Here is an 11,286-nt window from a genome sequence, read left to right as displayed (position 1 = left end):
TGTCTAGGGTAATGTCTTATCTCCTACTAAACTATAAATACCTTTAGAGGAGATTCTATGACTTATGTAAATGTTATATCCTAGTATAATACCTGGTACACAGTAGGTGTTTGATAAATTCTTGTCAATTTGTCAACTGTAGGTTGCTCTGTTAATTTTGAGAGAAAATTATTATCAACATATCATTTGCAAGTGTCCACTTGACCTCTTAATTCCTTTTAAATATGTTGTCTTCCAGAAAATTTAGCAAGTTAACAATTCCTTTTACATTCACTGGAGGAAGGGGATAAAGAAAAAGGCACCTAGACTTGTCAGCAAAGGGCCTGAGTTTGTGCCAGCTCTGCCTCTAACCAGCTGGGTGAACTCAGCAAAGTGATGTCAACTCTGAGCCTTAACTTCCTCATCTGTAAAACAAGGAGAGCAATATACACACTACTTAGCTCTAAATATCATTATGAGAAAAGTGTTTTGTAAACTCTAACCTATAAGATAAATGTGAGCTGATGAAACAGCTGAGGGTGGTCTTTCTTAATGGGAGAGGGAAGGTTTGCTTTCCTAGCCTATTGGTGTCTTGACAGAATCATAAATTATGAGATTAACCAAAAACATAAATTATTGGCCTCACATCTATTTGTGTCCTGCTCATCAAACTCATCCTCTGTCTCTGACTTCTTTACTCACACTTTGTGGTTTGGCATCTTCTTCCAGCACTGACTTTCCTGTGAAGATGAAGAACCACACAGAGCTGACTGACTTTATCTTGCTAGGAATCCCTCACAGGGAGGGTCTGGAGACTGTGCTCTTTGTCATCTTCTTCTTCATCTACCTCTTTACCCTGGTAGGGAACTCAACTCATTTTGGTGACCATCTTATCCTCCTCTTGCCTTCACACCCCCATTTATTTCTTCTTGGAACTTTTTTCCATTTTTGACAGTGATCTCTCCTAAAATGATATTGTACCTCTCAGAACAAAGCCAAGCTATCTCTTATCAGGACTGTGCCTCCCAGCTCTTCTACCATTTCTTTGGGCATACTGAGGGTTGTCAGCCTGCAGAATTTCATCTAAGAAAGACAGGATTAGATTGTATCTATGTTTATTTCTCTGAAAGCAGGTAGCATGTATGCACCCACGTATGGGAGCTGCAGTTTGGAACTGAGCTCATTTTGGGGTTAGGGTATACTGTTTATATCCCCTTTCAACAGGGACTGTCACCCCATCACCATTTCACCTCTGGACAGAGGAAATCTCTCTTTTATTGAACCACTCCCAGATTTGGGCTATCTAGACAAAAGAATCTGTCTCTACCCAAGCCTGAGCAGAACACAATGGGCTTTTCTACCTTAGATAAAAGTATTAGTCTTATGACAGTTGTTAGTGTACGGAAAATTTTGATATCCCTACTTGATTTAATCAGTTCATTGTGATTTAATGGGTATGTTACTGTTAATGAATTAAGCAGAATGGGATGAAGTTTGAGTTAATTAATGGTATTAAGATGAGTTTTCATTAATTAAGCATGTATTGGTTATACTAATTGCATTTGATTTATAAGATCATCCATGCTGTATTAGCTAGGCCTCTTCTAAGAACATATATTAACTTGTGTTAAGGATTCCTTTTTGCAATATCCCCTCACCCCTAGAAATCACTACTGCCACTCCTAAGTGACCTTGGCTTTCAAACCACAACTTCCTTGGACCCCTGGATACTGCTGACAAATCACAAACGTTTGATGGACTGTGGGAAAGCCCCGGCTGAGATAAGCTATAGCTGATGACCTGTAAAAGGCCTGTTGACAAAAGTGTTTGTGGTTGACTTGGACATTGTCCTTAGAGAAATCCCCACTACATATACACACACTTCTGAAGATTAGCCTGTTATTATATTAGGAACCTCCAAACTTCTGAAGGAACTTCCCAGGGACTCCCCAAGGATCTATAAAATCCCTCAGCCCCTGAGCATCAAGGTCCTTGGCCTGGAGGAAGGTCTTGGATCTAATTGCTGAGAACCCTCTGGTCTCCCTAAAAAATTGCTAAGTGAATAAGAAGGGTGAGAACAGCTGGAGTCAAGATTGTGCATCTTCCACTAAACAGATTGAGAATGTTTTCCCAATACCAGATAACTAGGCAGATTTTTTAAGGCTGTTAGATCATTCCATTGCTCTTTCTCCTCCACCAATGCCATGAATTACAGGCTTATCAAGACATTCCTGGGAAATTCTGCCCTGGGTATCCCCAACCCAAGGGAATGGGGACTAGAGGCTGAATTATGGGGTCCTACTTATGAGATGGAACAGTTGGATATATGTGAAGAAAAAGAGCAGAAGGGGTACTGTTTGTCATCTGGGAAAAGCAGGCAATCAGAACAGCAGCTTAAGGGGGTAAGGACCAAGATACTGTGACTAGGTAGAATAAAATACCAGATAAAACAAAGATAACTAAAAGTAAGTCCTTTTATTCTTGGTAGTTGAATATTGGCAGGCAATAACAGGTTTCTGAAAAGCTTAAGTACACATGACAAAGCAAGTGAGGATACAAGACTGTAACATACAGAGAAGGCCTTTTCCTTCATCTCAGAGACAGAGATATTTATTTCTAATCCACATCTCTCCACTACTATTGTTGTTGAGCAGAGAATAGAGCCTAAAAGCCAAGGGCTCATGGCCAATAGTCATAGAATTCCACCTCCATGACCAAAGATTAGTCTCTATGTCTCCAACAGCTGCCATAGGTGGCATGAGGAGCTCATCATGCTTATAGAACTGGAGGATATAACGGCCACACAGACAGAATCAGAATGGTCCAGTGCAGTTTAGGTATCTCTTTCCAAGCCCATCCTCCAGGCATAGAGTTAGGTTAAACCTCATGCTTGCCTTCCACCTCGAGTGGGAATCCCTTTCTTTGTTGGAGTCCTTACCTGCTCACCAGCTTTGGCCAGGTAGTGTGCAAGATAAAGTGCTACAAGAATTTTTTTTAAGTCACCTAACAATAATAAATCTAGTTCTGTTATACAATAACATATGTCATGAAAGATGCATGTCCTACCATTATCTAAATTTTAGCTCTCCTCAAAAGTGAAATCCCTACCTGCACACAGACAAAAAGACACTTCAAACTAGGCACTTCCCTCCCTCTGTTTACTCATTAATAAAACAGGGGGAATCATTCTTCATTCATATGCCTTGAGATAGTCTAAAGGAGGGAAGGGAAAAAGCTAGAGTAATATCTGCCTTCCCCAGCCCTGCACTTCATGGATTTTATGCAGTGACAGAGATTCTGGTAACCACAAAGAATGATCTAGTATAAAAGTGTTTGTGGAACTGAAAGGAAGAGTTCTTTCTTGATTCTTCCTCCTTTCTACCCTCCCCCCAAAATTATTTTTATTTATTTTGTGCATATTTTGGAATTTACTAATTTGTGTACTTGCTGCTTTCCCCTGAGTATCATTTTTGTCTTCTTTGCATTAGCTCCTAGCACATGCCCAACACATAGTAGAGCCCTTAAAAATTACTTGAACTGATCCACATGGAATCTGACTGACCAGTCCCTATGGGGAATGAGCATAACCAGGAAGGAAGGCACAGCAACAGGTTTTAGCAGCACAGAGGGTAAGGAGCGGCAGCCAGAGATAAACACTTCCATTTCTTCTCTCACAGGCCAAAGACAGCAGGATCCACAGATGATTTCAGGAGAGCATTGGCAGCTTTGATGCATTCACCCAGGGAAGGATCTGTAAACATAAGAAGATGGATAACATGATAAATGCCAGGAAAAGCAGAGAAGCAGGTTCACTTCACCAGTCTGCATCCTATTCCCTTTCATCTCCCTTTCCTTTATTCCTTCTTTGTCCCCCTTTTTGTTGCAGTTGTATCATTTCAGTAGTGTCTCACTCTTTGTGACTCTATTCGGGTTTTGTTGGCAATGATATTGGAGTAGTTTGCCATTTCCTTCTCCAGATCACTTTACAGATGAGGATCTGAGGCAAACAGGGTTAAGTAACTTTCTAAGGGTCATACAGCTAGCAAGCACCTGAGGCCAGATTTGAACTTAGATCCTCCTGACTCCAGGGCCAGAGCTCTATCCACTGTACTATCTAGCTATCCCTATTCCCATTCTGTCCTCCCCCAACCATTTCTAGCTCCAGCAAACATTCATTAAACATTTATTATGTTTAACAGAAGGCACTGCTATATTCCCACCAAGAGTTATGTTCTTTCTCTTTTCTCATCCCTTAAATTCCCCTTTCACTTTTTCTGGACCCACAAACACTTCTGAGGGACAATATTCTTGAAACCAGAGGAGTGAATAGCTGTTAGATGAGTCTCCGGGCATCTATGGTAGGAGTGATGCTGGCAGCCTGGCAGAAGGAATGTGAAGAGGGCCAAGACCACTCTGTAGAGAGTTCTTCATCTCCCACCAGCCTTTCCCATAGGCATTTCCAACCTTCTTCTTGTGTCTCCTCTATGTCCCTCACTATCTATGAGTCTATCCTCTGGGTTGAAACACCAAAAAAGTGGAACAGAAAGGAATCAGTCCATCAATCTCTCCATCTTTCATCCTAGTCAGGTTAATAAAGCTGTATCCTGAGGAAATAGCAAGTCTCCTGATGTATATGGAAAAAGGTCCTCAAGGCAGTATCCTTACCAGATCGAGCCTGTATCCATGCCACAGCCTTCCTTTCCAGGAGTTCCCATTCTTCTCTCTGGTCACAACTGGAGCTGTGCATCCACAGCACAGCTAAGATGGTGGCCCACCTTGGGACATCTTTACTCTAGAGAATATACAGAACCCAAGGCACCAGGGTCAGGGTACCCCAGAAAGGGGCAGACAAACCATGGGATGGTTCCTAGCCCTTCCAGGACCATAGAAAGAACTGATCCCAGATTCATTAACTATTTCTTTCAGTTCCCTGCCCTTATTGTTCTCCTCAATGAATAAATGTTTACTGAGCACTGATACATGAAGAACTATCTAGCTTTAAGGGCTAGAAAGTATTTCCATCAACCTCTCTCAGTCACAGATCACACCTAATGAGCAATGGCTCCCATCATTTTGTCCAAAGGTGGATTGCTCTCCCTTACTCTCTCTCTCTTGCTCTTCCCCCTAATACATACCCCACCCTATGCCTTCCTCTCTCTGGATCCTTACCTGATCAGGCAATGCAGCCAATGCACTCTGAACACTCATCCCCAGGACTGAGGCCAGAGCTTCATCCAGTTCCCAGGAACCATCTGCCTTCTGCAGCGAAACCAGCTGCAAAAGTGGAGACTCTGATGGGGATGTGTCTAGGGGAATAAACAGTAAATTTCAGCATCACTCACACCCCAATGGCAGTTGACTGAAAATGTCATTCTGTAAAGTCCTACTAGACACAAAGCAGGATGCGTTAGAAGGGTAAAATGGAGAGGGCTCCTAGCAGTAACGCTGGTTTGAGAGTCCCTAGGTTTCATATCAATGGAGCCTCCGACAGCAACTCCCCCAACAATTTCCCCAAGGCTCTGCTGAGCCCCAGGGCAATCCACCTGGTAGGCCTTGCTCCAGTGCAAGCCAGGATTTCCAGTTCAAAAGAGCAGCAAGGACTGGTCCCTAGTACAGGTCATCAGCTGGTCCTGACCCCATTCCTGACCACCATTGATGCCCCACCTCACTAGCCAACCAGCAGCAAGACCCTGCTCACAGTACAAGGCAGCACCTAGGCCCTGACGCCCAGTGAAAGCCAGTAGCAAGGCCCCAGAGCCTGGAGACAAGAGGCATAGGACAGTGTAGGAGCAGAGCCCAACACTCATAGATAAGCATAAAGTCACAAAATAGGCAGAAAAATATGAGCAAATCCCTCCAACCCCCTCAAAAAAGAACTTGATTATATAAAGTTACTATGGTGACAGAGAGGATTCAAGGCACAAACTTGAATGAGAACAACAGTGTCAAAATGATTACATGTGAAGCCTCAAAGAGAAATGCAAATTGGTCTCAGCCCCAAAGAGAACTCATGGAAGAGCTTAAAGAAGATTTTTATTTATTTTCCCCCCAATGATAATATTTTAAACAATATTTTATTTTTTTCTCAATTGTACATCAAGACATTTTTAGCATTTATTTTTTATAAGATTTAGAGGCTTTTTTGGAAAAGAAATGAATACAAGGCAAGATAATCATGAAAAAAGAGTCAACTGCTTGGAAAAAGAAACACAAAAAATGGAAAAAAAGATATACAAAAATTCACCAAAGAAAACAGCTCCTTTAAAAAATAGAATTGGCCAAATTTGAGGGGGGAAAAAAGTACAATAGCTCACTGAAGAAAATAATTCCTTAAAAATTAGAATTGGGCATGAGGAAGCCAAAGATTCCATAAGACATCAAGATATGATAAAACATAATTAAAAGGTTAAAAAAGATAGAAAATGTGAAATTTTTCATTGGTTAAAAAAAAATTGACCTAGGAGAGATAATTTAAGAATTATTGAACTGCAAGAACACCATGATCAAAAAAGTGCTTACACATCATATTTCAAGTGCTCATCAAGGAAAGCTGCCCTGATATATTGGAACCAGAGGACAAAACAACAATGGGAAGAATCCACCAATCACCACCTGAAAGAGATCTCAAAAAGAAAACTCCAAGGAATATCATAGCCAAATTCCAGAGCTCCCAGTTCAAGGAGAAAATACTTCAAGCAGACGAAAAGAAACAATTCAAATATTGTAGAGGCACAGTCAGGATTACATAGGATTTAGCAGCTTCTACATAAAAGAACTAAAAGGCTTGGCATAAGATATTCTGGAAGGCAAAGGAGATAAGAGTACAACCAAGAATAACTTAGCCAGCAAAACTGAGTATACCCCTTCAGGGGAAAAATGGTCATTTAATGAAACAGGACTTTCAAGCATTCCTAATTAAAAGACCAGAGCTGAATAAAAAAATTGATCTTCAAATACAAGACTCAAGAGAAACATAAAAAGGTAAAACAAAAGCAAGAAAGAGAAAACATAAGAGATTCAATGAGGTTAAACTGTTTATTTTCATACACGGTAAGGTGATATTTGTAACTCTTAGAACTTTAACACTATAAGGGCAATTAGGAGTATTCATAGACGTAGGATGATGGTGTGAGATGACTTGATGGAACGATATCCAAAAAAAAATTCCAAAAATTGAGGAGTAAGAAAGAAGATTGTACTGGAAGAAGAGGGAAAGGAGAGATAGAATGGGGTAAATCATCTTAGTAAAAGAGGTATGAAAGAGCTTTTAGAATGAAGAAGAAGATGGGGGAGGTGGCAGGCAAAGTTTAATCTTACTTTCATCAGTATCGGTTCAAAGAGGGAATAACATACTCAGTTGGAAATAGAAATCAGTCTTACCTTATAGGAAAGCAAATAGTGATGAGGATAAGAGAAGAGGAAGCGGGGCTGAGAGAAGGAGTGGGGCTTGGAGGAGGCAGTGATCAGAAGTAAAACTTTTGTAAGGACAGACAGGGTGAAAGGGAAGAGAGGAAGAAATATAAACAAGACCAAAACAAGGTGGAAGGAAATACACAGTTATTTATTATTATTATACATATGAATAGAATGAACTCATACATAAAATAAAAACAGATAGTAGTATAGATTAAAAGCCAGAATCCTACAATATGTTATTTACAAGAAACATATCTGAAACAGAGACATACAGAGTAAAAGTAAGGGGCTGGAGCAGAATCTATTATACTTCAGATGAAGTTAAAATAGTAATCATGATCTGGGAGAAAGCAAAAGCAAAAATAGACCTAATTAAGAGAAATAAGGAAGGAAACCAAGAGGTGTGAAAAGATACCACAGACAATGAAGTATTATCAATACTAAACAGATATGCACCAAATGGTACAGCATCTAAATTTTTGAAGAAGTTGGATGAGTCACAGAAGGAAAGAGAAAGTAAAACTGTACTAGGGGGAACCTCAAGTTGGCAAGTTGGCAAGTTCAATGTAGAGAAGGAAGTGAAGAGGCAGAACATGTGGAGCTAAGAAATAAGCCTGACAGGCTTCCCACAGAGGTGATGCTGGGAGCTAAGTCTTTTCAGTAAAGCACATTTTTGGCCTTCAGAAGAACAATGAAGTAGATTCACTGGGGAAAACATTTGTTAAACAGCCAGAGAAGAATGAGGCAAAAATGAATGGTTGATGACTTCTTGACTAACACAGCCTCTACAGAGAAACACAATTATTTCAGAATTTTAAGGAACCACAGTAGGCCTCTGGTCAAATTCCATACAACCCCACAGGAAGCCCCACTACAACATCGCACCAGCCTTTGCTTAAAGACCTCCTGTAAAGGGGTACCCACTAACTCGAGGCTGCCCATTTTTCGTTTGCAAGCTCTAGTTTATAAGGTGCTTTTTTCTTATATCAAACTTTCATTTGTGATTTTCCAACTTCTAACTACAGCTTCTAGTTTTGTTCTCTAGAACCACTTGTACACATATCATAACAATAGAAAGCTCTCTTGAGTTCATAAGACATAAAGTTATTCAAGTACATGACAGGAAAACCTCCTGAGATGACCTCACCTGAAAACCACCATCCACTCCTCCCGATCCTATGGGGGCACAGGATGTCTCCAGAAGAAACCCACGATGCAATCCCGAAGATCATGAAGAACTGAGCAAAAACCTAAAGACCTGACGACCAGTTTTATTTTGAAATTGCTGCTACATGCTGAATGCAGGAGGAAAAAGTAGAGATGGGAAGTAAAGAACAGATTGAGATGGAGACCAAGATTGGGATTTCCAGGTGATTGCCAGGAAATATGAAGAAAAAACTATTTACAATCTCTGCCTCTACTTCCTCGATTAGCTCACCTCTCAACATCTTTCTTGCTTTCTGATCTTATTACTAAATTAAAACTATTCTCTCCAAAATTACCAATGGCCTCTTAACTTCCAAATCAGATAGACTTTTCTCAATCCTAATCCTTCTCGACCTATCTGCAGCAATTAACGCTGGAGGCATCCTTAGCTTCTTGGATAGTCATTCTTCTATGTAACTGTCCTTTAAGGGATACAGGAATAAAATGGCTATAATTTTAGCAATTTTTTGACACTGCTCTCCAACTAGCCAACCCTTCTTAGTCTCCCTTCCGGAGCCATCATCTATACAAGGATACCTAACTGGTTATACTCAAAGGTTCTTCCTCAGGACTTCTATTGTTCCTTATTCTGAATAATTGACATAACTAGCTCCCATAGATTTAATTTTGTCCATGGAGATCATGCCCACATCTATATTTCTAGCCCTCATCTCTCAACAAGGGCTATAATCTCACATAATAAAATACCTATTTGACATTTTAAACTCTATATCTTGTAGGCATCTCAATGTCAACAAGTCCACAAAAGAACTCATTATCTTCCTCCCAAATACATCTTTCTTCATATTTTATTTCCTTTTTTTTTTTTTTGGCTAGGTAATGAGGCCAAGTGACTTGCCTAGGGTCACACAGCTAGCAAGTGTGTGTCTGAGGCTGGATTTGAACTTAGGTCCTCTTGAATCCAGGGCTGGTGCTATATCCACTGAGCCACCTAGCTGCCCCCTATATTTTATTTCTGTTAAGGGAATAGCCATCCTTTCATTCAACAGATTTATGATCTTGGAATCATCCTTAATTCCTCTTATTCACCCCACACAGCCAGATCAGTTGCCAAATCTGATCACGTCTACCTCCCATAGCACTCTCTTCCCTTTCTATCCACCTACATGGTCATCAACCTAATTCACTGTCCCTGGGATTGTTGCATTGCATCCTTACTGGTCTCTCTGCCTTAAGTCTCTGTCACTCCAATCAACCCTCCAGACATCTGCAAAATTGATTTTCCTAAAACATAGGCCTGACCATGTGACTTCCCTTCTTAATAAACTGCAGGGACTTCTCATAAACCCACAGTTTCCACATTAAGGTGCACTCCCCACATGTGTGATAGCAGATCTTAGAAAAGGATGGGGCTGTTTGGTGCCAAACTCCATAAAAAAATTTCCTCTTCTTTTATTGGGAGTTATAAAGTCTGGTGAAGTTTGGAGCAGAGAAGAGAGGAGAAGAAAGAGTTGATACTTAGCCACCAGGAAGAGTACATCTTGGTGAGAAATGATATAAGGGACCAGGGGACAAGGCAGCCAAGCAAGGCCCACAGTGGCAATATGGAGACAAATCAACTTCCTTCCCTTGCCTAATACTTTTCAGAGGTAAAGCCTCAAAGAAATAATCATTTGGAACAAGAGGTTTGCAGCACACAAAGGGCTAATGACACAAAGCAGAGTCCAGAATCCCCCTCACCTCTAGCCATGCAATCCTCTGTGAACTTGATGCTTGAGCTACCATGGAGTGATGCCATTTTAAAAGAAAGCTGTTCCAAATTTGGAAACATGGCAGTCTTCTGTTTTTTGAAGAGGGGGCGGACACTTTAAAAAAAAAATCCTACAGGTAGAATAGACCAAAATGCAAAATAAAACAAAAAATGGAATCTTACCTCTGGCAGACATCACTGTGAAACAGTCTGAGTCATAGGCACATCTATCATCACAGTCCTCAGGCTCAAATAAATAACTACTCATTGCTATCATGTATGGTGAAGATGAATCATGTAAACACAGTTGGAAAGGAGATAACATCATATCTGAAACCAAGTAGGAAAGGAGTTAAGATTAGAACGGCTTAGATAGAAAGTCCAGAAGAAGGAAGATTATTCTTCAAGGTGTGTGGCCCCAACCACATTCTCTATCTCTAGCTATAAGGTCCTTTCTTCAGGAGCGTCTGTCTCTGTAGATGTCAAAGTGGTCCCCTACAACAGCTGTTCAGTGTGTCCCCAATATCTTCTTGGTAGGTAATATCCATCTACTGAACATTATGCAGCCATCTACATAACTGTAGCTTAAGGGATACAAGAATAAACTGGCAATAATTTTAGCAAGTATGGCTTTCTTACCCTCTAAGATATATGCTTCTTAATATTTCTTCCCCTCCCCTTTATTTCTGTCTTCTCTATAGTTTTCCATCTCCCCCAAGATACAGCCCCCCACCAGCTATTGCAGCAGGAAAACTACTCTAATAAAGCATCTCAAAACAACAGGCAGGACATTCAAAAATCAAAAGGACAGAAAATAACAATATGATTTCTTTATCTCTAGAATATGGGTCAAGGGGCTGAAATCCACCTTACGTGCTCTTCCTAGAGGCGCATTCATATTGATAGAAGCCAATGGAATATCCCTCTGAGTTAGGGGCCCCTGAATGGGCTGATTGAGCTCCTTATTGATAGCA

General features: G+C 40.6%; 1 protein-coding gene across 3 annotated transcripts; it reads right to left on the bottom strand.

Moving 5' to 3' along the window:
- Positions 1-2,435: 2,435 nt before the first annotated feature.
- On the bottom strand, positions 2,436-11,280 carry LOC114038543 (von Willebrand factor A domain-containing protein 5A-like). 3 transcript variants are annotated; one of them, XM_027855961.1, is made up of 5 exons: positions 11,181-11,280; positions 10,496-10,642; positions 5,149-5,285; positions 4,645-4,771; positions 2,436-3,730 (listed from the first exon to the last, which is right to left on the bottom strand). In XM_027855961.1, the coding sequence occupies exons 2-5, from the start codon at positions 10,638-10,640 to the stop codon at positions 3,651-3,653; spliced, it is 489 nt and encodes a 162-aa protein (XP_027711762.1). In that variant the 5' UTR covers positions 10,641-10,642; positions 11,181-11,280; the 3' UTR covers positions 2,436-3,650. The 3 variants fall into 3 exon arrangements, with proteins under 3 accessions (XP_027711762.1, XP_027711688.1, XP_027711841.1); XM_027855887.1 differs by having other exon boundaries at positions 11,186-11,280; XM_027856040.1 differs by lacking the exons at positions 10,496-10,642; positions 11,181-11,280 and adding an exon at positions 8,543-9,358.
- Between the last annotated feature and the right edge of the window lie 6 nt (positions 11,281-11,286).

The sequence above is a fragment of the Vombatus ursinus genome, unplaced genomic scaffold (assembly GCF_900497805.2).
Source record: "Vombatus ursinus unplaced genomic scaffold, bare-nosed wombat genome assembly UNPS02000482.1, whole genome shotgun sequence".
NCBI classification, from domain to species: domain Eukaryota; kingdom Metazoa; phylum Chordata; class Mammalia; order Diprotodontia; family Vombatidae; genus Vombatus; species Vombatus ursinus.
The sequence above is the reverse complement of the archived record's forward strand: the minus strand, read 5'-3'. Positions and strand labels throughout refer to the sequence as shown.

Bases quoted from the DNA above. Each gene is read 5' to 3' on its own strand.
- LOC114038543 (XM_027855887.1), bottom strand. From the start codon at position 11,210: ATGAATGCGCCTCTAGGAAGAGCAC. The intron at 10,643-11,185 runs GTAAGGTGGATT...ACTTGGTTTCAG, and splicing joins TGCGCCTCTAGGAAGAGCAC to ATATGATGTTATCTCCTTTC. The intron at 3,731-4,644 runs GTAAGGATACTG...TTATGTTTACAG, and splicing joins ATGGATACAGGCTCGATCTG to ATCCTTCCCTGGGTGAATGC.